Source organism: Herpailurus yagouaroundi, unplaced genomic scaffold (genome assembly GCF_014898765.1).
Source record: "Herpailurus yagouaroundi ecotype Mexico unplaced genomic scaffold, PumYag 189, whole genome shotgun sequence".
Classification (NCBI taxonomy): domain Eukaryota; kingdom Metazoa; phylum Chordata; class Mammalia; order Carnivora; family Felidae; genus Herpailurus; species Herpailurus yagouaroundi.
The window spans coordinates 3,996,088-4,021,348 of NW_024412420.1; the positions used below are offsets into that span (position 1 = coordinate 3,996,088).

Consider the following 25,261-nt stretch of genomic DNA (forward strand, 5'->3'; position numbering starts at 1 on the left):
TGGGGTGATTGATTCTGACCCCCGAGGGGAAATTGGGCATTTACCATACAATGGAGGTAAAGAAAAGTATGTCTGGATATAACATAGCCCTTAAGGCATCTCTTAGTACTCCCAGGTCCCGTGATTAAAACCTATGGGAAACTATAACAACCCAATTTTAGGCAAAACTTCTCATGGCACAGACCCTTCAAGAATGAAGGTTTTGGGGCTACAACCACCTGACCAATTACAGAAATGGGGACTATAATTATTATGACTATTTATTCCTTATTTTATTTAAAAATGCATGTATTAATTTTTGTGTGTTTCTTCTTCTCTTATCCCTCTCATATTTTTACATAAAACATATTAATAATAGCTAACTTTACATTAAATTATTGAAGTTACAGGATTATCAAGAAGAAGAATGAACATCACCCAAAGACTTTGCATCCTCTTCTGGGGAAAGGGTTAGCACATTTTATTTTGTACACAGGATAATTGTATAATGTTATGTGGAAATATGACTTGTTATTGTTTTTATTTGGAGATTAAGTATAGTTTTTTTTAATGTTTATTTATCTCTTGGGCGCACAAAGAGAGAGGGAGAGAGAAATCCCAAGCAGTCTCCTGTCAGCACAGAGCCCTATGCAGGGCTCGATCTCATGAACAGTGACAACATGACCTGAGCCCAAATCAAGGATCAGACACTTAACCAACTGAGCCACCCAAGTGGCCCTAAAGATTAAGTATAGTTTGAGGAGAGGCATATGGTGCTGAGTTGACCAGATGTGGACTGAGATTATCAGTTTCATGTGTTAACTTGGCTAGGCTCTAGTACCTAGATATTCAACCAAATACTAATCTAGATATTACTGTGAAATTATTTTGTAGGTGTGATTAATGTCTACAATCAGTTAACTTTATGTAAAGGAGATTATCCTGGATAATCTGGGTGGACCAACTTCCAATCAGCTGAAAGGCCTGAAGTTTCCCTAAAGAATTCTACCTGTGGACTTCAGTGTTACCTCTTGCCTGAGCTTCCAGTCTGACCTTCCTTACAACCTGAACTATATTCCAGACTGGCCTACCTGTCCCCCACAAGTAAGTAAACCAATTCCTAGTAAGAAACTAGATAGAGGGGCGCCTGGGTGGCGCAGTCGGTTAAGCGTCCGACTTCAACCAGGTCACGATCTCACGGTCCGTGAGTTCGAGCCCCGCGTCAGGCTCTGGGCTGATGGCTCAGAGCCTGGAGCCTGTTTCCGATTTTGTGTCTCCCTCTCTCTCTGCCCCTCGCCCGTTCATGCTCTGTCTCTCTCTGGCCCAAAAATAAATAAACGTTGAAAAAAAAATTAAAAAAAAAAAAAAAAGAAACTAGATAGATAGATAGATAGATAGATAGAACGAACAAATAGATATCCTTCCTACCGGTTATGTTTTACTGGTGAAACTGGTACACAAACTACCTAAAAAAAATATTGCACTCCCAAGAGGCAGAGTTGTTTTTGACCCAAAAGGGATCGCCCAGCATATTCATCAGGCATGATCCCCAAAACTCCCAGGCAAATCCTAGTTGTTCAAAAGATTATCCTGATGAAGGAGTCCATTGGGCAAGTCAGGACAATACACGTAGAAGAGTGTTCTGTCTTTCAGGACATGTCTTCAGGAGTCCCAGTCCTTTCATGCTTATTAAACTACATGCAACACATCGGAATATTGTACAGCCACTTAAAAATACGTTTTTTATCAACTGTATCTGAAAGGAAACACAAATCTCATAACGTTAATTGTTTCTAAGGAGGGAAACCCAGTCAATGCTCGGGGACAGAAGTGGGAGGGAGAATTTCCACTTTTTCTACTTTGGAATATTGAATCATGTTAATCTATCTAAATTAGGGGTTAGCAGGGGTGCCTGGGTGGATCAGTCCTTAAGCGTCTGACTTTGGCTCAGGTCATGATCTTGTGGTTTGTGAGTTCAGACCCCATGTCGGGCTCTGTGCTGACAGCATGGAGCCTGCTTGGGATTCTCTCTCTCCCTCTCTCTCTGACCCTCATCTGCTCATGCTCGCTTTCTCTTTCAATAAATAAATAAACATTAGAAAAAATAAATCAGGGTTGGGCAAACTATGGTCTACAGGTCAAATCTGGCCCGCTGCCTGTTTGGTTTTATTGGAAGACATCCATGCTCGTTTGTTTACATATTGCCCACAGCCACTTCCATGCTACAATGGCAGAGTTCAGCAGTTGTGACAACTACGTATACAATGTCATATGGCCCATGAAGCCTAAAATATTTACTATCTGACCCTTACAGAAAAAAATTGGCAATTTCAATACAGATTTTTAAAAAATAGAAAAGTAAACTGACATTAAAAAAATAAAAGATGCGGGGCGCCTGGGTGGCGCAGTCAGTTAAGCGTCCGACTTCAGCCAGGTCACGATCTCGCGGTCCGTGAGTTCGAGCCCCGCGTCAGGCTCTGGGCTGATGGCTCAGAGCCTGGAGCCTGTTTCCGATTCTGTGTCTCCCTCTCTCTCTGCCCCTCCCCCGTTCATGCTCTGTCTCTCTCTGTCCCAAAAATAAATAAACGTTGAAAAAAAAATTAAAAAAAATAAAAAATAAAAAAAATAAAAGATGCTTCAAGGGGCGCCTGGGTGGTTCAGTCGGTTAAGTGTCCAACTTTGGCTCAGGTTATGGTCTTGCAGTTCATGGGTTCCAGTCCCACATCGGGCTCTCTGCTGTCAGCACAGAGCCTGCTTTGGATCCTCTGTCTCCGTCTCTCTCTGCTCCTCCCCCGCTCAAGCTCTGTCTCTCAATAAGACATTTTAAATAAGTAAATAATCAAATATGCCCCCAAGAGAATTAAAAAACATATACAAGAATGTTTACATCAGAACTGGCCTGGGAGTAGGCATCCCAATTGTCCCAAACATCCATGTGATGTTAGGTCAGTTTCTTTCCTTATCTGGTCCTTAATTTCCTTCTCTATAATACAGGTATATTTGGACATGAAGGGGAAGGCTGATACAAGGTGTGAGGGGTTATTTGAAGGCCCTGACTTCCCAGAATCCTTTATTCTTTCCCCAAGCTTTATTGTCACAGAGCCTAATAATCAGTGTCCTCCTCATCATTGCTTTCCACTCTCAGAGCACTTTTGCATACATGTCATATACTTTAGGGTAGATAGGTATCATCCCCATTTTCAGATGAAGAAATTGAACCTCAGAGTGGAATTGAGCTGGGACTCAACCCTAGATCTTCTGATTCTAGATCTGGGTTCAACCCACACTACCACACTGTTTTTGCATGTTTGGCCTCTCTCTGGAAACTCAAGAGAACAACGTCTAGCAGCCTCACCACAAGCACTGCACACCTTTTAGACAAAGCAAGGAAGGAGAGGCACAGGGACCTGGGGTTTTGATCTTTCCTTATGAACCTGTCTATATTGGCACAGCAGCTGTCTATGCATAGGACTATGCCTGTACGTGGATCTAGACACCAGGCCCATTACATCACAAAGATATTCATACAGGTACACTTGACCTCTGCAAGAGGTGACATGGGTCACTCTTTGTTACCAGGATGGTAGGGAAGCTGTACCTTTAGTTCAGGGGAGGCCTAAGAGGTCAGGACTCTGGGATTCTGTTTTTTCTCCCAAGTCCAGAAGACTTACTAGGTGAGACCTCAAGAAGGGAGGGGCAGCTCCTCAATCTTTAGTATATGGGAGGAGCGAGAAGGGAGGATAGTTCCCTGCCCTTGCTGAAGCAGAGCCTGGGAAAGGGAATAGCAGTGCAACCAGGGATTTACTCCTAAGCTCAGAGAGCTGGGCCTAAACCTCAAAGAATATCAGCGAGACCACTGCTGTCAAACCCAGTCCAGCCTTATGGGTCACAGCGCCTGGACTCCAGTGACACCACCACGAAGCTACACGGGCGGCAAGACACCACCCTGATTCAGTCTTATCCAAAAACGCACCTAACGACTGCTGGGTCCAGCCCAGAGGGTTGCTCGGGGGTATCTGGGACAGAAACTGAAATGCTTTAAAATGCACTTTATGAACACATGCTTTCATTCTTCCATAGCTGGCAGGCACAAAGGGCTGAAGCTTGAGCACACTTGGGGAGTGACACACTCACTCCTCTCCAGGCAGCAGGACGATGCACAGGTTGGGCAGCAAGAGGGCATGAAGCCAGACAGAAGTCTCTTCAGGAAAGGCCGGGCTGTCCTAGGGCAGGGGAGCTGCCCTAAGGCTCACTTACACTCTTCCTTTTTCATGTGAACCACCACCATTTATCAAGCATTTACTCCAGGACAAGTGCTGTTGTGTGTGCTCGAAGGAGGCAGTGAAGAAAAGGGAAAATGGCTCTGCTGTCAGAGTTTATATTCTAGTTGTGGGAGACCAACAAGTAAACAGCATGCATGTCTGCATTGGCAGGTTCTGTGCTGAATTAAACTGGGTAATAAGGTTAGTAGTGAAGTGGGGGGTGGGGGGTGGAGAATGCAATTTCATATAGGATGTCAGAAGGCCCTTCTGATGGGTAACAGGATGTCTGAGTAAAGACATGAAGGAAGTGAGGGGAGAGTTAAGGGGACAGCCACCTCTTAGGCCTAGGCCTGTGGACACTAGAGTTCTAGAGACAGACACACATATCCATGGCAACAGAGACAACTCCCTACCATGTTGGTTTGGTTTGTCCCCCTTCGATTTATTCTCCATTCTGTTCCCTGAGAGGGGCTGACCCTTACAGATTGCTCAGCCTTGCCATCTGCCTTTCAGTTAGGTCCAGCCAAAGGCCCCAGAGATTGAACAGGATAAAAGAGGTAGAAGAAGATGGACAATCCCACTCTTTGCCTGGCCCCAGTTCTGACAGTGGCTGCTTTCCTCTACGCCACAATGTCCATCTGCCTTCCACAGTTCCCTCTGTAACCCATCCTCCCATCCTGCCCTTCCTGTGCCCCACAGGGTCATCCTCACCACAAAGCGCTGCAGGATTGGCCTTCCAGATGCACAGTGTACCTACCTGTGCAGGGATGTGTTGTCCACAGATGCCAGCTGGACTGCCGCTCCCACCAGGGCAGGAAGGGGGTGGGGTTTGGGCCCTAGAGACACCCATCACAGACAAAATGTGGACCACGGCCTCGCTCATCCCTCAGTGCTCCAGCTGTCAAATTATTCATCACACCAAAGGCCAGAACAGAATTTGGGGTTTGACAGCCCCTTAGGACCTCACCGCCCCCAGAGACAGAGCCTTCTCCAAGATCCAGCCCACCAACTTCCTAGCTGAGGGAATTCAATCTACCTATCTCTAATAATTAATAGCTCATTACCCAGTTTATTTCCTTGATTGTACATTTATCACCATTGGAAAAAGCTTTTCAATGTGTAGACCTGCTTTGATTAGAAGGTTGTACACCTTGGAAACACAGAACTTGTGTTGTTCTGGGTGACAGCATCCTAGGCGCACATACACAAAAACTCAGGGCATGTTTTTGAGTAAGAAGCAACGGAAAAGAGTACGTAGCACTTCTGTTCCCTGATGCTTCCACGAGGATTGCTAATAATTGCTTGGCATTCGGGGTGGGCAGATCCTTTCAGAAGTATTGCTGATTTCTTCAGGTGTGTGGGAGCAGGAGACCCCATGTGGAACAACCAGGACAACCTAGGGGTTGGGGAATCACTCACGTTCCCCCAAAAGTGTTTCCACTTTTCTAAAGATCCCCTACTTTTCCATTTCTAAGTGGCTAGAGCAGCATTTAGCTAACAGACAGTGTCCAGGTCTCAGGGAAGCACAGAATAAGGAGTAGGAGGGCTATGAGCTTTGGCCAAAAGTTCTAAGAAGCTAAGAAGCTCCTCAGGTCTAAGACAGCAGCTGGAAACCGCCATGTGGACCTGGGGCTGGAAACTGGGGAGGCAACATCTACTACACCAAACACCCAAAAAGTGGCTCATCTGGCCATCTCCACCAAGATACCTAGAAAGCCCTGTGGGTGAGTACTACTGGTTAGTCCTCCCCCCGCCCCGCCCCATGCCATTAAGGGGCCACAGACTAGACCCTACAACTAAGACCTAATTCGGGCCAATCAGTCTCTCTGCCTGGTCTTAACTCTTCAGCCCCAATTCTATTCCACCCTAGATACCCTCTACCCCCACCCATGTGGCATCACTGCCACCAGGGCAACCCTTTTACCCACCATCCCCCCCCCCCCCAAAAAACCCAAACAGCTCAGAAGTGCATCAATCGACCTTTAATGTCCAAAAGAGGCATGGATGCAGAGCATAGAAGATGTGGTGGGGTCTCAGCCCCTGCTCCAGAAATGAGGGAGAGATGAACACAAACCAGACATTTCCAACTGGCCACACAAGTCTGGGAAGGCAGGGGGAAACACAGATCTGGACAATCATAAAAAAACAAAACCTAAAACCAAGCACTCAATCTTGTGCCCACCGAAGGGTTTGATATAGGGAACTCACTCACCATCCCCGTACCCACCCTCCCGTCAGCATCAAAAAGAAAACTCGGCACACACTAAAGGCTTAGGGAGGGGGCATTCTCCTGCCTCCCCACGAGCCCCAAGGATGGACTTAGAAAAAAAAAGAAAAAAGAATGAGCTGGATCCCAACCACCCCCCTCCCATAGTGTCAACCCTACACATGAGAGTTTTAAATGCGATTTACAAGAATCAGCAGCTCAGTCAGCAATGACTGCCCTCCCTCCACCATCCCTGTTTGATCAACAGACAAGATTTCCCCCCACACTCTCCTTGGAATCTCCTGCCACTAGCGGCCCTGCTCCATCGCCTGATACCCAGCTTCACCACTGCAAGACTAATCCCCTCCAAAGTTCCCCCAAAGGTCCTCACAGCCCTTTATCACTTCTATCCCTACCTCCCACAAGAGGCTGCAACCACCCACAACGTCACTTTCCCTCTCCATGGAGAACCAGTTCCAGGGCAGATGGCATCATAGCCATCTCTTCATGGATAATCCTCCCAAAGCCTTCTGGGGAGCAGATAGCCATAGAGCAAGCAGTGTCTGGGCCAGATGGCCTGGGGAGTTGACAACTATCTTCAGCCCCAGAGATTTTTTAACATAAAGGCCCAATTAGAACTAACTGTGCAGCCTATCTACCCATACACCCTAGAGATTCCACACTGTCCTGCCCCTCCCTCCCCTCTACCCCAAACCAAGACACACACACACACATACATACATATACACAGAGGAGAATCAAGGGAGACATTGATTTGGTTTGATTGCTAAGACTTAACTAAGGTACTACAGTCACCAGAAATTCCCTTGCCAGCCAACTAACAGGGGCTGCTCTAAGAGAACTCCAGAGGAATGAGAAAACCAAGGGCTAAGCAGGGAGCAAACAGAAGGAGAGAAGAATGAATCGGAAAAAAAAAATCAAGCTAATCCTACCTCCAACATCCTCCTAGCAGGAGCTCCAGCAGGAAGAATAAAAGAAGGTAATCCACAAAGACACAGCCCTTACTTAGAAACTCTTCTGACAAAGACAGCAAGACAAGTCTGCTCCCCACTCCCACACACCACAGACAAACACGTCTCAGGGCCCCTTAAAGAATCCACCCCCCACCCCACCCTTTGCCCCAAGCCGTGAAATCACAGTTCAGTGGAATATTCTCCCTGGTACTAGATCAATCCCCCTACCTCCTTCCTATCCCTCTCTCCCTGCCAATCCTGATGCTGCCCCCCCTGCAGCCCCCCTGGCCCTCCCAAAGCAGCATCCGCTGCCAGGAGGAGGCTGCTACATTTACTTCCACCTCCAGAAACCAATTTCCTTCCCCAGCCCTCCTAGGCTTACAGACTTTGTGGAGGGCTTTTTATTTTATATAGGGAGAGAAAGAGAAGAGGGAGGAGTGGGAGAGACTTTCTAGTGCAATACAACCAAAGAAAAAAATTTTAAGTCTTGAAAAATAAACATAAAGCAGCCTTCTTCCCCAGGCAACTAAACAGAAAGAAGTTTGGTTTTGTTTACTGCGACATACACATGAAATCGAGTATACAGTCCATGCAGTAGCACAGCCATTGGAGAGGACATCCTGATGCTGGCCCCAGTGCAAAACAGTCCCAGCAACGCCGCCTGCTTGCCATCGCTGCCGCCGCCACTGACACCTTCACTGTGGCCACCTAGCCTGACTTGAAGAGGAGGATTGCAACTTGACCCAAGTAAAAATAGATGAAGTGCTTTGTCTCGTGTGTAACATAGCTGCCAAAATTTCGGCCCACGATACAATGCCAGGTAGGGTTATATTTCTTGTCAAATTCCTAAAAGAAGAATAAAAGGGAGAGAAGAAAGGTGATTAGGACAGCTGGAAGATGAGAAATCAGAATAGGAATCTGATTAATTTAGTTATCATCCCCCACCTACCCCTAGCCCGTGGCCTCAGCTCCCCAAACCTCAGGAGCTCAGGTTAAGGCTGGCTAGGATACTCCTTCCTTCATTAATAATGGAACACCGCAAAGGCTCTGTTATTTCTCTCTAGCACTTTACACCCTGATCATCTCCCCTCCTCCTAGCTACCCTACTCCATAGCCCACCCTGTGATTCTTTAGGAAAGGAGTCAGGGAAGCCAAAGGCATAAACGACCACTCCAGAGTCACGCAGCATGTGGAAAACAGAAGAGCCTCCCTGACTGGACACCCATTGCCTCCCACATTATTAAACCAGCATTTCCAAATGCCAAGAAGCAAGACCCTACAGCCAAAGTCAGGAGTACCAGGAAGCAGTTCTTTGTAAGTCAACATTAAACCCATTCCTATGTGCCAGACACCGTGTGTGCTGTAAGATGCAGAACAAGGACATCGGCCATGAGATCAAGGCAATTTCCTTCACTTCTCTCAAGGGCACAAGTTCAGCACCAAAGCAACCTAGGAAATCCTTATGACCTAATCAGACAGGCAATTCCCGGTCACTCCATGTATGCAGCAGGAAACAGATGGCTGAGTAGACGCACCCTGCCATGCAGCAGCCCTCCACCATGGGCCTAGCAAAGCTGCCAACCCTGGGACTGTCCCCTAGGTGCTCAACATACAACTTGTTTGGACTCCTCACAGCCCCTATACCACAGGACTCCAAGAGGTATTAGGGAACAGTAGAAAGGGCATGGATCACCAAATCTAGACTTAATGCTGACTCTTACTCTGTGTAAGATAGGAGAGCCATAGTCACTTCCCTGGGTCTTACTTTCTCAATCAGCAAAACAAGGAACCTGGGACAGATATAATCTAAGGATTCTCCTGACCCTCAAAGTCCATAATTCCAGATTCCCTGTACAGGACAGATAAGACCATCACTCAGCAAGGAGCTAGCACCCCCAGCAGCCTTGCTGGGTCTGCACCATTGGCTCCTTACACAGAAAGTCTCTCAGGACTCCAGAGTTTCCTCTTTACCTCCATAGAGAAGCAAAACTCTGGAAAACTTAAGGATACCCTACCTTGGTACCAAAGACTGGATTATGTCACCAATGGACATAGATTCTAAACAAAATCAGAGACCCTGGGTACCACTTCTCACTTCTAGCTCAGCTGCTTCTTCACCATGTTAACCATATCCATTCACTCATTCACTCAGGAATTTTTCAGGGACTAAACCTATTGACCATATTGCTCATCCAATATTATATATTCAAGCCCACCCTTTTCTTAAGAAGGTGAGGAGAAAGAGGTGATATAGTACCTGTGTCCTTTTTAAAAGAAAAAGAAACCACCACATGATAGGGATTATTATAGGGATATCTCACTTTAATGATGCAGTTCCCTGAAAATTTGTGTATGATCTTATATTATCTGTTCAAATATCCTTATCTACATTTTGAATACTTCTGAATTAATGGGGTCATATTTGATCCCAAGTTTCTCTCCCCAATGCCTTGCAATAATTATCTATAAATTATCTATTATGACATAACTATCTATACACACACACACGCACACTTTGGCAGAGTTCCTGTTAAGAATTCCTAAGGTGAAGGCTTTGGTAAGAATCATTCCCTAATTTGTCTGCTTTGCAATCTCCTGGGTTTTGTTTACATGGGTTATACCTGCTTTCCTAAGTCCCCAGTTCAGCTGCCCATCCCCATCCCTGGCTAAAAGGCACAGCTCTCTGGGCGCACCTTCTTGATATAGGCAGCAATGTCCTTCTCTATGTTGTACTTCTCCATAGCCTGCGTGGCGCAGTCAACGGCATCCTGTTGCATGTCCTCAGACATGTCTGCGTTCTTGATCACTGCCTTCCGGTCAGACATCGTGACACTGCAGAAGAAGCAGAGAGGTGAAGCTGACAGCCCCATGCGCTAAGCAATGAGCATTAGCAGCTGAATGTGGAGCCTCGAGTACAGAGAGTGAGGGCAACAGAAAACAAAGACACGAGGTATTAATTAGGAGAAGGAGGTCCTAAGCTTTAAGCAAAGACATGGTTCCCAAGGCTGGGAAATACAAGGTAGATAGTAAAAAAGACATAATTAGCCATCAGTTTTTAATCATTTGTAAAAGGAGGCTTTTCTAACTTTAAATTTATTTCTGATATTTTCAAAAGCATCAATTGCCAAGACATTACAATGTATCTATAACCTATTAGCTGTGTCCTTGGGCAAGTTACTTAACCTCTGTGCTTTCATACCATCATCTTAAAATGGAGACTCAGGGTTATCAAGGGTAAACTAGGTGGCATTAACACCTGAACACAATAAATCCTTAATTTAATGACCATTATTGCATCATTGGTATCGTAGTGGAAACAAGATGGGACTAGGAATCAGTAGGCCTGCCTTCTGGTCCTGACTATGAAGTCTTGTAGTCTAAGGACAAGTCACTTAGCCTTACTGCATTCATTACTTCCATTTTAGCAATGAGGATAGCTCTCTATCCTCTATAAGGATTAATTAAGGTTAATATGAGAACACCTGCAAACAAGGACAGTCTACACTGGGGTCTGTCGGCTAGATTCAGCCCACCATCTGTTTCTGTAAATAAAGTTTTACAGAAACAGGCTACAATGACAGAATGGAGTAGTTAGTTGCAAGAGAATGCATGGCCTATAAAGCCTAAAATATTTGCTACCTGGTCTTTCACAGAAAAAGGTTGTCAATGCCCAGTGATAGTGATAGTGAAAGGCAAGAAATTATTAACAGTCTTTTTTCATATCTCTGCTATCTAAGCCATGGCATTCATCCTACAGCAACCAGAGTTCTGGGATACACCTTGCATGGTCCATTCCTAGAATGACAGGAACCCCGATAAAACTAGTCAGGATCCAGCTAGCAGTCTATACCATGTGAGGTGAGATGCAAGAACAGAGATGAGCTGCAAAATCCAATCTTATCCTTGACCACAGTCCCATCACACTGACCCCCCCCCAAGAGGAATTTTGTCATCCAACCCAGTGGACAAAAGATGTCGTCATTCCAACCCTGTCTGATATTAAGGCGGGGGTGGGGGGAGCTGCCCGCTCAAAGAGAGACCCCTGGGAATGATACCTTGATATGGGAATGATACCCTGATATGGTATCAGGCCACCCTGATCTCTGAGTCCACACTAGCCTGTGAGCTGGGTGAACTGAAAGGGAAAGCAGAACTCATGATTACTCCTTCAGCCTGCACCAGATGCAAAGAAAGCATACATGCCAGCTGCCAGCCACACAGCCCTTGACCGCACCCAAGGCCACCTCTGTCTGGCACTTTCAAACTAAGCAGGGCTGGTTCCACTTCAGCAGAGACTGGCAGAGCAAAGGGTTAGTGGACCAGCATCCTCTGCCCCACACCCGAAAGAAAAAGAGCCTCAAGGAGTCTGTGTGCACCACCTGGTGCTGAGGAAAGGTCCGGAGAACCCTGTTCAAGGCCTGACGAGCTACATGACCTTGGGCAAAACAACATCTTCATTTTAAAAACCAATGGTTGAAATGTGATATGGGGCAACTTCAAGGAGTTTGAGCAGATATACAACAGCAGCAGAGGAAGAATGTTCTGATACTATAAGGCTCTTTATATTTGAAGAAAACTAGTGTCACCTGGTACCCTATGCCAGGTTACCACTCAGAAGGGGGCACTGTTTACAAACGCTAGGGTGGGGGTGGGGCCTGGTTAGAGACTGCGAAGTTAAAGCATGAAATTGGCACCGGTTTTCCCAGCAAACTCACCTGCTCCACTGCCTCATCACCAAAGTCCAAAGGAACAACTTTGTCACAATAATTAAAAGCCACCTTACTCTCTAGTAGGAGAGAGCCTGCAGTTACATAACGTTGGGTCTTGTGACTACAATGCTACGATTCTTCACCCCTGGCCCCCCAGGCGTCTGAGAGGGGAGGCCTAGCCCCAACCTGCCCTGTCCAAGGTGCCAATGAGAAAAGGACAGGGAGGTGCCCGGCCTAACCCCTCCCTCCTGAGAAAAAAAAAGGGGACCTGGGCCTTCAGACAGAAGAATGACCAGAAGGCCCCAGGCCAGCTGCCTCAGTCAAGAGCCAGGGGATCCTGTGAAAAGCGAAGAGGGCACTCCAGGACAGCACCCCATCCTCTAACCCCGGTTTTGCAACAGAAAAGGCTAAGCCTCCGAAAGACGGACCACCCTACCCTCCCCAGCCCCCAACACACACAAACGCTTGTATTTCCTCCCTTGAGATCTCCAAGGGGGCTTATCCCTCCACCGTGCCATCCTCCAGAGAGCGGCGGTCCCCAAAGGCCAGCACCTGGGGAAGGAGAAAGCATCCTCCCCCCACCTCCGCCCCGGCCGGTCAGCCGCCCTCCCCCGCCCGGCCTGGAGCAGCGCCGGAGTGACTGGGCGTCCTCGCTGCAGGAAGGACGCCCCAGAGGGTGGCGGCGGCGGCAGGAGGCGCCGCGTCACGCCCGAGCCCTCTCCACCCCCTCTCCCTCGGCCCCAAACACCAGAGGCCTCCACGCAGCGCAGAGACTGTAGGGGTGGGGGGCGGGGAGGAGGCGGGGAGCCGCACCTCCGCAGCCCAGGGCCTCCAGCCGCGCCCAGGGGTCGCCAGGACACGGGGTGGCGCAGCCCCGGGAAGGAGGGGCGCCGGGGGCGTCACGCCGAGGCCAGCCCTGCTCCGGGCCTCGGGGCTGGGCCCGACGCGTGGGCCTACACGCGACAGGTGCGGGCCTCCGCCCCGGGGACGCCCGCACCCACCGCTCACCTTCACGGAGGCTATTCTTTGCGGGGCCCCGGGGGAGCAGCGATGGCCTGAGGCAGGGCGCGGGCAGGGGTGGTGTCCCCTCGGCTCCTCCGGCAGCAGCCGCCGCCGCCGCGGTCTCCGGTTCCCGCAGCCCCGGGCCGAGCGCTCGCCGTCGCCGTCGGCCCTTCGAGCTTCCCGGCCGCCCGCGCTCCGCCTCTCGCCCGCCGACCCGCCCGCCTGCTCCGCGCTGGCGCCTCACAGCTCCGCTCCGCTCTGCCGCTGAGCGCGGCCGACGCGCGGCCCCCACTGAAATAGCGCCCCGCCCCCGCCCCCCCGCCGCGCGCGCCGCCGTCCGCCCTCCCCATTGGCTGCGCCCGCCCGGCCCCGCACTGCGGGCTTCTCCCCGCGCCTCTCTCGCCCCACATCTTGTTTCCTCCCACAATGCCTCGGGGCGGAGGGAGGGGGAGCTGGAAAGGGTTGGGGGAGGGAATGTGGCCTTAAGAAGAGAAAGAAGGAGAAGAATGCAGACCCTACTACCAGGGCTAGGAGGCCAGGCCTAAAAAGGAATAAAGAGGCAAGGCTTAGACAGAGGGAGGGGTATAAAGACCCCAATCCCAAGAAGAATAAAGGAAGAGAGAGGGAAGGAGATTCAGACCCGGGGAGCAGCTGGGCAAGGGGTAGAGATCCTAACCTGAGGAAGAAGCAGGGAAGAAGGTGAAGTCATCAGCCTCAGAGGAAAAGACAGGACCCCTTTCCTCCCCCCAGATCTGTAGGAAGAAGAGGAACAGCCTGCTCCACAGAGAGGTATAGGCACAAACAGCCCCAAGGGCTCCCCCTCCCCTTACATTCAGGAAAAGTCCCTTCCCCACGCAGCTCAGCCTTTGTTCCCGAGTCTCAAGGCCACAGGACCTAAACTCCCAGCTGGAGCTCCAGCTGCTCTTTATCACCAAGAGCAATGGAGGCCGACCCTAAGCACAGTTGTGAGAAGGGAGGTTGGTCTTTGGCGCGCAGGCTCCTGGGATAGAGGTGAGAATAAGCCATTTCTAGTCAGTCTAGACTGGAAGGGGGAGTGAATAGAACCCCCTAGACGTGCGAACCAAAGTATGGCAGAGATGTGAGGAGCTTAAAATTCAGGCCATCCATATTTCTCACCTTACAGAGGAGAGAACCAAAGCCCTCACCAGATCACCGGCAAGTCAGGCCTGGTCTTAGCTTCTAGGCAGCAGCCCCTCTGGTGGCTGAAGGGGCTATTTGTGGGAGTGAGCCTTAATGCATGTGCCCATTGGGAGGGTGCCTGCCTTCCACTCTACCCCACCCACCTCCAGAGAACAGGAAATGTCTGCATTTTTCTTCCCTTCTGTTTCACAAAGGAAGTATCTACCTAAAGGGGTGGTGAGACTCTGTATAGGGAGCTACGCATTTAGGCCACACAGTGAGGATTAAGAAGCTCCCATTCCCATTTTCCCTTCACTGTCCCAAACCATGGTCAGGAAGTCAGACTTGCTCTGGCCCTGGTCTTCTCTGGTGAGGAGCATCATAATTTAATGTTACTTATGTGTTAGGGAAAACCTAGAAATCATGCCCTCCCATTCTGCCCGCCACAGTTCTATCATCTCCCAAACTCTGGGTATTTCAGAGAAATAGACGAGGACTGCTGTATCCCCTCACACCCAGGGTATTCTGATGTCAGCCTCTGTGTGAATGAATGGGGGGCGGGGCACATGTGGGCAGAGAGGGAGGAGATGAAGAAGGATGCTTTATCACCTCAAGGTTTGTGGAGAGCTAATCTCATGGATTACTGGGAGGAGAACTCTTACCCTCCTTCTCCAATGGTCATTAGCTTCCAGCCCCTTCTATGGTCTAAAGATCAGAACAGCCATGTATGGTTGTGCAGGTTGTTCATTGTACAATGACATTCAGCCTAAAAGGCAAGTGAGAGCTAAAATATAGCCTACACTTCACTTGCTAAACTGCGTGCCCTGGTACAGGACAATGTTCACCCAAAAGATGCGTACTTTTTTTTCAAGTGGGCACAGAGGAAACTGAACTAGTGGTGGCCCTGCCAAGGCCATACTGCTGATGTATATATAAATCCTCCCTCTCCCTGGCCTCAATGCTTAGAGTAGAGTAGGCAAGCATTTGGTCATTCCCGGTCCTGGGCTGTGGTGGGGTGGAGGTAAGGGCACAGAGTTAGAACCAGTGATTTGCTGTTAAGAAATATGAATGTCAGTGTGTGTGTGAAATATGTGTGAGAAAGACTGACTCTGTGGGATATCATGGAGACTTGCTAATAATAGTATGGTTTATAGACAATAATTAATATTTATAGAGCCCTCACTCTGCGCCAGGCTCTATTCTAAGTGTTTTAAATGTGCTGTTGCATTTAAATCTGAAACAATTAGAGTGAATATGTATTACCATCTTTCTGCACAGACGCAGAAACTACCCCTTAGAGAAGTTCAGTAACTTGCCCAAGGTTACCCAGCTTTTGTCAGTTCAGGATTCAGCCCCAGGCTGTCTGTTCCCAGGGCCTATACTCTTAGCCTTCCGCTATCCTGCCTCCTAACCGAGAAAAGAAAAAACTGTAAACCAAGGGTTTGGTTTTCTATCTGAATTATACCAGCATTTCGTAAACTTACCTTACTCCTAAGCCCTTTTTCATCCAAACGTTTATTAACGTCTCCAGGAACTACTATTCCACAGGACACAGTTTGGGAAACTTGTGCTATACTAATTACTGCTATTTATGTGAAATGCGTACTGTTTAGGGTAATTACTATGCAACACAGGAACTGCTGTAATTAATACGTCAGCTTAACTTGGTGGATCTTTTTATTTGATGCCACTACACATTCGTGATTGCCCAGTTATCTGTTGCCCGGATGACATAACCATGTCTTCAGATGTAAAAATCACAGGGGACTTTCATTCTTGCCTTATCTGTGGGCCCCCTATCCCCTGCTCCCTTCTTTAGCCTAAGGGTCCCCTAGGGCCCTGATGGTCCCTCCCCCAAATCTCAGATCTCCCCACTGTGGGTGTCCCACGGGCTCCTGAGACTCTTCACATACACACATACAAAGCCTGGTCATTAGAAGCATTGGCCCTGGAAATTCTTTCCACCAGTCTACCAGCTGTGCAGATCTAGTCAAACTATTCATCATCTCAAATTTTCATTTTCCTCATCTGTAAATCAAGAACAATATCTACTTCATAGTTAGGAGAAAATACTGGAAAAACTCTTGGCATGATGCCTGGTCCATATAAGTGATTAATAAATGTTAGCCATCATCCACATTAATTTTCCAGACTTGTTTCCCTTCCCTGTATTTCTTACCTCAGTTCACGGCCCTATTATCCCCCCAGGCACCAAGTCAGAAACCTGCGAACCATGAATGTGGATGAAACTACTCCATGGCTGAGAAATATGGATTAGAAAGACACCCCATCCCTTCCTCCACCCAAAGAACTGTGTTCGAGATCTTCTCTTTCCCTAGAACCCACCATAGGTCTGTCATCACCCACCTCTTGGCTCTTTCTCCAGTCCGTGCCCCCTCTCATCATGAATACCCTGCATGGGGCACTCATCATCTCTTCTAGTTGGTTCCCTGCCCTCAATCCTGGCTCCTCCTCCCCAAATCCACACTGAAGTGTTCTGTCTAAAATGCAAATCTCCTAGGCACATCCTGCTTCCCTGCTCAGAAAAAAAGACTGCTCTTTCCCATAACTTACCTCCCCCATCTCACACCCCTACCTTATCTCCCCGCACTTTCCATCTCCCTCTTTGTGCTCTACTACCACTGTCTACTGCCTGCGGTTTTCCTCCCACCCAGATTCCACACCTTTTTTCATGTGGTTCCCTTGCCTGTGAGGTTTGTGGCTTTCTTTGCTGGCTAACTCGTTGGTATGAGTGTCCTCTATGAAGCCTTCCTGAATCCCAGATGCTTTGACAACATCCAGGGCTTATCACTGACCACATTCTATTAAACTTGTGAGGCTTAAATTTGTCTGTAGTTCTTTGCAGACAGGGATTACATCTTATTTATGTATGGGCTGTAGAATCTAGCAGTTCTTGTTACATGGGAAGTTCTCTAGAAGTATTGGTTACATTGATCATTTCTATTAGGGTAGGGCCTGCAGGACTCCCACAGTGGAGAGGTCAGGACTTAGCGGGCCATCAGGGCCCACATCATGATAAAAACCATGAATGTGGATGAAACTACTCCATGGCTGAAAAATATGGATTAGAAGGACACTCCATCCCTTCCTCCACCCAAAGAACCGTATTCAGGTTTTCTCTTTCCCTAGAACCAGCAAAGCATGCTATTTACACTGGGGCCCTTCCTGCCCAGAACAAGTTGCTGGCTAAGGTAAACCATTGTCAGCACTGGGGAACACCCAGGCCTGATGTCTGAATTGATTTCCTCCTTATACTCCCTGTTGGGTATTTGGCTGATATCCTGACCCTTAGAGGTAAAATAATCAAAGGTTCTTCCACCCCAGCTGACCAGGTCACTGAGAAGAAATAGAGCACGGCAATGACAAAAGTCATTTCACCAAGCCCTTGAGTTGTTGACTTGCTTCAAGGATTTCAGGAGGATGGAGAAGGGTGGGAACATACACCCTCAAACTCAGTACAGTGCAGACCCTGGTGCCAGTTCCCTCTGCCAAGTCCCCATTTCGTGGGGGGGGGCGGGGGGGGAGGGGGAACCTAAGGAAGAAAGCAATGTGACAAGAACGACTGGAATCTGCCCCAATTCCCCACTGATTTCTTGAGTGGCCTTGGAAAACATGTTTCCCTAGGCAACCATTTACCAAGTCCTAAATATTGCCTTTCCTCCTCCCCAAGTCCCCCAAAACCTGGAGGAGCCAGCCAAGGTCAACCATGCGCCCAAGAACTAGTGAGATGAGACTAGAATAGGAGTCAGAGGAGAAGTCTAAGCCCAAATTGGCTCAGTCAAATCATTTTATTCCTCAGAATATGGATTTCTTCATGTAGAAAATGTAGGACTGGATAATCAATAAGGTCCTTGTCAGCCCCCAGACTTCACAGGTCTATGATTCTCTGATTTCAATACCCCATCATAAAGGATACTTGCCCTGTGGGTCAGAGAAATTTCTCTACCTGTAGTCAAGCTTAAATACCCTCTTTTCTGATCTCTCTGATCCTCTTAGAATTCAGAGAGCATTCCTCTATACCCCCACCACGCAACAGAGTTGGGATATCATTCTGTTCATCTTTGTATTCTCTCAACTAACAAAGTGCCTTGACATAGTTAAAGTTCAATTAATGTTTGAGCTTCAATTAAAATATTAAAGCAAGTGGTCATCAAGAAAGAACCAGAAAAAAGATGTTCCAACACAAGTAGTGGTTTCTAGATCACAACTCCTCATAATTTAGGAGTCTTCCTCCTTCATTGTCTGCACAATCCTGAGGAACCCTGCCCCTGCCATGGGAGAACCAAAACAGTAATATGGAATTTGTCAGTCCTTGTGCAAAAGATCAAGTTAGGGTTCTTGAGTGCACGAAACATCTGAAGAAAAAAGCAGGACCAGGGTAGACCCCTGACTCCAGGGAGTAGGAACCATGGAATAGTTTCCCAGGGCATCTCAGTGGGGCAAATCACTGGCATTTTCCTTGAGTCAGACCAACTGTCGATTCAATTCCCAAAGAAGGGCATCTGATTGGACAGATTGGCTCACAGGTCCACTTTTTGGCCCTGGAAGTGAAGGCAGCCTGAAAGACCTTCTGAGATCGAGGGGGGAATATCTGACAGAAGGAAAATCCACATGAAGTTGCAAGAAGCAAGAGAGTGGGTGCTGGGCAGGCAGAAACACAGATGTCTACTCTTGGAGAGCCTCCAGAGTGGGAGGCAAGATTATTTATGAGGGAGAACCTTGTTCCCACTGTCTTAAAAACAAACACTAAGCTCTCACACCCTCAGTCCCATAGAGTGAGGTAGGGAATGGTGAGTGGAGTCCTAAAAAATGAGGTCTGTACAACTTTGCCTTCCTCTCTGAGAACAATTTTGAAGAAAAACTTTGCCTTGCTAGGCATATTGAAGTATATTCCAGTTGGCAAAAACTTAAAAAAAAAAAAATCTTCTCACTAGGATATGGAGGCCCACCTTACATTTCAACGTAATAAGCTAATTCTGTTTTTACATATATAGCAGCTTTAGTGCACGATTCAATGGTTTTTAGTATTCACAGAGCTGTGCAACCATCACCACTACCTAACTTTAGAACATTTTCACCACCCAAAAAAGAAACCCTATACTCATTGGCAGTCACTCCTCCATTTGTCCCCAGTTCCCATTAATCTACTTTCTGTCTCTATAGATTTGCCTATTGTGGACATTTCCTACAAATTGAATCATAAAATACATGGTCTTGGGTCGCCTGAGTGGCTTAGTCAGTTAAGCATCTGACTTCAACTCAGGTCATGATCTCATGTCTCGTGGGTTCGAGCCCCGCATTGGGCTCTGTGCTGACAGCTCAGAGCCTGGAGCCTGCTTCAGATTCTGCATCTCTTCTCTCTGCCCCTCACCTGCTTGCATTCTGTCTCTCTCTCTCTCTCTCTCTCTCTCTCTCTCTCAAAAATAAATATTTAAAAAAATTTTTAAATAATAAAATACATGGGGCGCCTGGGTGGCGCAGTCGGTTAAGCGTCCGACTTCAGCCAGGTCACGATCTCGCAGTCCGTGAGTTCGAGCCCCGCGTCAGGCTCTGGCCTGATGGCTCAGAGCCTGGAGCCTGTTTCCGATTCTGTGTCTCCCTCTCTCTCTGCCCCTCCCCCGTTCATGCTCTGTCTCTCTCTGTCCCAAAAATAAATAAACGTTGAAAAAAAAATTAAAAAAAAATAATAATAAAATACATGGTCTTTTAGGACAGTCTTAGTTCACTTAGTATAATGTTGTCTAAGTTCATCCATGTTATAGCATGAATCTGTACTTCATTCCTTTTTATGACTAATTAATATTCCATCATATAAACATACCGCATTTTGTTTATCCCTTCATCAGTTGATGGACATTTAGGTTGTTTCCACTTTTTAGCTGTTATGGGGAATGCCTCTATAAGCATTCTTACACAAGTTTTGGGGTGGATATATGACTTCAATTCTCTTGACTATACACCCCAGTGTAGAATTGCGGGGTTTTATAGCAATTCTATGCTTAACCTTTTGAGGAATGGTCAGACTATTTTCCAAAGCAATTGCTTCATTTTACATTCCTACCAGCAGTGTATGAGAGTTGCAATTTCTCCACATTCTCACCCCACACCTATTATTGTCTTCTATAGTATAGCTATCCTAGAGGGTATGAAGCCAACTGTAGTTTTCATTCACATTTCCTTGGTGTTCAATGATCTTGAGCATCTTTTCATGTAATTGGCAGTGTGTATATTTCTTTGGAAAAATATGTTCAGATCCTTTGCCCATTTTTATATTTTATATTAGGTTTATATTGTCTTTATATTATTGAATTGTAAGAGTTCTTTATATATTCTAGATACTAGACCCTCACCAGAGATATGATTTACAAATATTTTCTCCCATTCTGTGGATTGTATTTTGATTTTCTTTTTTTTCCCTCGGTTGTATTTTCATTTTCTTGATGGTGACATTTGAAGCACAAAAGTTGTGAATTTTGATGAAGACGAATTTGTCAAATTTTTTGTCCCTTGTGCTTTTGATGTCATTCCAAGAAATCATTGCCTAATCCAAGATCACAAAGATCTACTTCTACATTTTCTTTTAAGAGTTTTAGCTCTTTATAAATGAACCTATTTGAGTTAATTTTTGTATGGTGTGAGATGGGGTTTAACTTCATTGTTTTGCTTGTGGATATCCAATTGTGCCACATCTTTAGTTGAAAAGACTATCCTTTCACCACTAAATTGTCTTGACACCCTTATCAAAGATCAATTGACCATAAATTTGTTTCTTTTTTAGACTGCCAATTGTATTCCATTGATCTACCTATCCTTATGCCAGTATGATACTGTCTTCATTACTATAGCTTAGTAAGTTATGAAATCTGGAAATGTCCTCCAAATTTGCTCTTCTTTTTCAAGATTCTTTGTCTAATTTGGGTCCCTGGCATTTCCATATTACCTTAAGGACCAGCTTACCAATTTCTATAAAAAAGCCAGCTGGACTTTCAATAGAGATTATGTTAAGTCATAGATCAAGTTGGGGAGTATTGCTATCTTAACAATATTAAGATAATTAAGATAATATTAACATGTTCTGATCCATTAACATGGGATTTCTTTCCATTTATTTAGGTCTTCTTTAATTTCTTTTAATAATGTGTTATAATTTTCAGCTGTGTTATAATTTGTTATAATTTTCACTTTTTTGGTAAATATATTCTTAAGTATTTCATTCTTTATTGTATTTTATTAAATATTTTATTTTATTTATTTATTTTGAGAGAGAGAGAAAGTATGAGTGGAGGAGGGGCAGAGAGAGGGAGAGAGACAGAATCCTAAGCAGGCTCCCCACCATCAGTGCAGAGCCTGATGCAGGGCCTGAACTCACAAACCATGAGATCATGACCTGAGCCAAAATCAAGAGCCAGATGTTTAACCAACTGAGCCACCCAGGTGCCCCTCATTCTTTTTTTTAATGTTATTATGGGGTGCCTGGGTGGCTTAATCGGTTAAGCGCCAACTTTGGCTCAGGTACTGATCTAGCCCCATATCAGGCTCTGTGCTGACAGAGGATTTTTGTATCTATATATATAAGCAATATTGATGTATAGTTTTCTCGTGATGTCTTTGTCTTGTTTGGGCATCTGGATAATACTGGACTGCATTGGAAAGTGTTCCCTACTATTCTTTCTTTCTTTTTCTTTTTCTTTTCTTTTCTTTTCTTTCTTTTTTTTTTTTTTTTTTTTGGAAGAGTGTGGAGGATGGATATTATTCTTTAAACATTTGGTAGAATTCAGTAAAGCCATTTAGGCTTGGAATTTTCTTTGTGGGAAGTTTTAAAAATACCAAAGCAATCTACTTCTTTTAGGTCTATTCATATTATCTATTTCATGAAGTAGTTTCAGTAGTTTGTGTCTTTCAAGAATTTGTCCATTTTATCTAGGGTCACCTAATTTGATAGCATATAGTTGTTCATAGTGTTACTTTATAATCTTTTTTATTTCTTTAAGATCTGTAGAAATGACCCTTCTTTCACTCCTGACTTTAGTAACTGAGTCTTCTCTTTTCTCTTGGTCTAGCTAGAGATTTGTCACCTTTGTTCATCTCTTCAAGGTACCAACTTTTATTGCATTAATTTTTCTCTTGCTTTCCTGTGAATAAGGTGGTTCTCCAGCACTCAGATGATAAAAGCTCCTGGGTCAGGGGAAGCTCAGACTGGAACAATTTCTTTGAGCAGCTGGGTTTAAACTCAGTTCCTTGTCTATTTTCCTCTAAATCAGAGTTCTCTCTATTTTAGTGTCTCCCTTGCCCCCCCAATCCCTGAAGTGATATGAAAAAAAAAAACAAAAAAACAAAAAAAAACAAAAACAAAAAACAAAAAAAAAAAGAGACCACACTATTAATTGAAGGCTGTGAGGGACAAAATTTCACTAAATCCATAAACATTTCTTAAACATTTGTAACAAGCTCTGTGGAAAGGGGACACGGATGAGTATCCAGAAGTAGCCTCAGACTTCTCCACCCTCACAGCCTATTAGCTGGGGAGACACACATGTACGCAACCAACTTGACCCCAGGCTAGACTATGATGAGAACTGTGATCAAGAGTGAACAAATGCTCATGGGGGACACAGGGTTGGGTGGTAACCAATCTTTCTGGAAGAATCAGGGAGCAGAAGAGTTGACATTTGAGGTAAGTCTTGAAGCATGGTAGGTTTTGAAGGAAAAAAAAGAAAAGGGAGGAAGTACGTTTCTTTAGTTAGAGAGAAGCTCACTGGCTAAGGTAGAGAATGGTAGGAAGTCAGGCCTGGCAGGAGAGCAGTGTTCTGGAGAAGGAAACAGGGTGGACAGAAAAGTTAAGGCCAGACTTTGGAGGTGGCTAAAGGATATGCTGTGGAGCTAGAACTTTATCCTTAAGAAACCCGGAGCCCACTGAAGGGCACTGAGCAGGAGGATGATGTGACCAGCCTTTGTTGGAACTCAGGGCTGCAACAGAAACCGAAGTTGGTTTACTCAGACTCTCTGGTGCCATCCACACCTACAGAAGCAAGCAGTGAGAGCTGCCATTACCACTGTTGGTCACACCCTCCTTGGGACTCTCTCCTCCTTAAGCTCCATGGCACAGCACTTCCCTGATGCCTTCCTACCTCTCTGGCTGCTCCTTCTCAGTCTCCTTAGCAGGCTCTTCTTCTTCTGCCCATCCTAAGTGCTGGTGTTCCTCAGAGTTCTGTTCTAGATTCTTTTCTCTTCTCACTGGACCACTTTCCCTTGGAGATCTTCTATGTTACCATGGCTTCATGACCAACTATGGACTGGAAATTCCAATCTATGTGTAGCTTTCTCAGACCTGTCTACTTATTTAGACCCATCAGATCTAACCATTAGAGATCTCCACTGAGGTGCTATATTCTTTAAAATTAGGTCCAGGGGTGCCTGGGTGGCTCATTCAGTTGAGCGTCTGACTCTTAATATCAGCTCAGGTCATGATCTCGCTGTTGTGAGGCTGAGCCCTATGCTGGGGCAGAACCTGCTTGGGATTCTCTCTCTCCCTCTCTCTCTGCCCCTCCCCTGTTCTTGTGTGTGTGTGCATGTGTGCTCTCTCTCTCTCTCTCTCTCTCTCTCTGCCTCTCTCTCTCTCTCAAAATAAATAAACATTAAAAAATAAATAAATAAAATAAAATTAGGTCCAGATGTGACTAGAAGGGAAGTCCCAAGTAAAATGGCCCAAATCAGATAGAAGTTTATTTCTCTTTCAGATAAAAGGAGTCTACAGGTATTAAGTTCCGGCCTGGCATGGCAGCCTGGGAGTCATCTCTCTGAGATCTGTCCCTTTGTCTCTATCTCCAAGCCACCATCCACCTCCAGGTCCACTGCAATAGCTCTGCCATTCTTGCTCCTCTCAAGCACACTCTCTGCATCTACACGGTAGCCACCAAACATATGTAGCTATTGAGCACTCAAAACGTGGCTAGTCCAAATTGAGATGCATTATCAGTGTCAAATATGCACTGGAGACTTTCCCTGCTACCCTGTTTCTCTGAGCTCCCTTTACATCTCTACCTTGACCCCACTCTACCCCACCCCCAACTAACAGTTTTGCCAACTAGCTGTGTCCTTTTCCAGACTGATTAGAATCCTGCCTGTTGCATTCACTGTGGTATCCAGAGGAAAGACTACTGACATGGGGCCAGTAGTCAACAAGCATTTGCTGAGCCAATGAACAAGTCAATGAATGACTCACCCCAAAGCCAAATAAACAAAATTTCAGGTAGGGTAACACCAGACCTCATGACTTCTAAGCCTCAAAGAAATGGCTAGGTGACCATTAGGTTCCCAGTCTGGGAAGTGAGGCAAAGGGAAATTTGCAACACATTGCCGGTCTCCAGTCCTGCTCCAGGCCCACATATGTTCATTTATAGAGACCCAAGCCACCACTGTCTCTTCCCCCTTCCCAAGAAGGGCAAACAGTACTGGCTCTCCTCCCAAGGAAGCTCTCTGGCATGTGCCCCCAACATTTTCAGAAAGAGCTATATTGAGGATACTTACCAGAAATGAGCTTCCTCCTGGGTGGGGTGGAGTGGGGTGGGTCAGAATGAGGGAAGGAGGTGAGAAGGGTGCCCATTTTGAGTTGCTGTCTACCCAGCACCAGGAGAATTGATGTACATGTTTCTTATAAAGTGTGAGCCTCTCTGTGAAGATTTCCTTTGAGGAGACAGGAGGTGGAGGAGATGGGGAGATGGGGACCCAGAACTGAAGATAGGAAAGAAATTGGAGTCAAGAAGCCAGAGAGGGAGTGCCTGGGGTTCCATTGTTAATTTACTGTGTGACCCAAAACAAGCCCATATAGCTGCTCTGGGCTTTAATTCCTCATCTATAATCAAAGAGGGGCACCTTGGTGGCTCAGTCATTAAAACATCCAGCTCTTGATTTCGGTTCAGGTCATGATCTCATGGTTATGAAATAAAGCCCTTTGTCCGGCTCTGAGCT

General features: G+C 46.3%; 1 protein-coding gene across 1 annotated transcript; it reads right to left on the minus strand.

Moving 5' to 3' along the window:
• Positions 1-6,204: 6,204 nt before the first annotated feature.
• On the minus strand, positions 6,205-13,364 carry DYNLL2 (dynein light chain LC8-type 2). The gene is made up of 3 exons (XM_040497028.1): positions 13,139-13,364; positions 10,115-10,253; positions 6,205-8,267 (listed from the first exon to the last, which is right to left on the minus strand). The coding sequence occupies exons 2-3, from the start codon at positions 10,244-10,246 to the stop codon at positions 8,130-8,132; spliced, it is 270 nt and encodes an 89-aa protein (XP_040352962.1). The 5' UTR covers positions 10,247-10,253; positions 13,139-13,364; the 3' UTR covers positions 6,205-8,129.
• Positions 13,365-25,261: the final 11,897 nt, after the last annotated feature.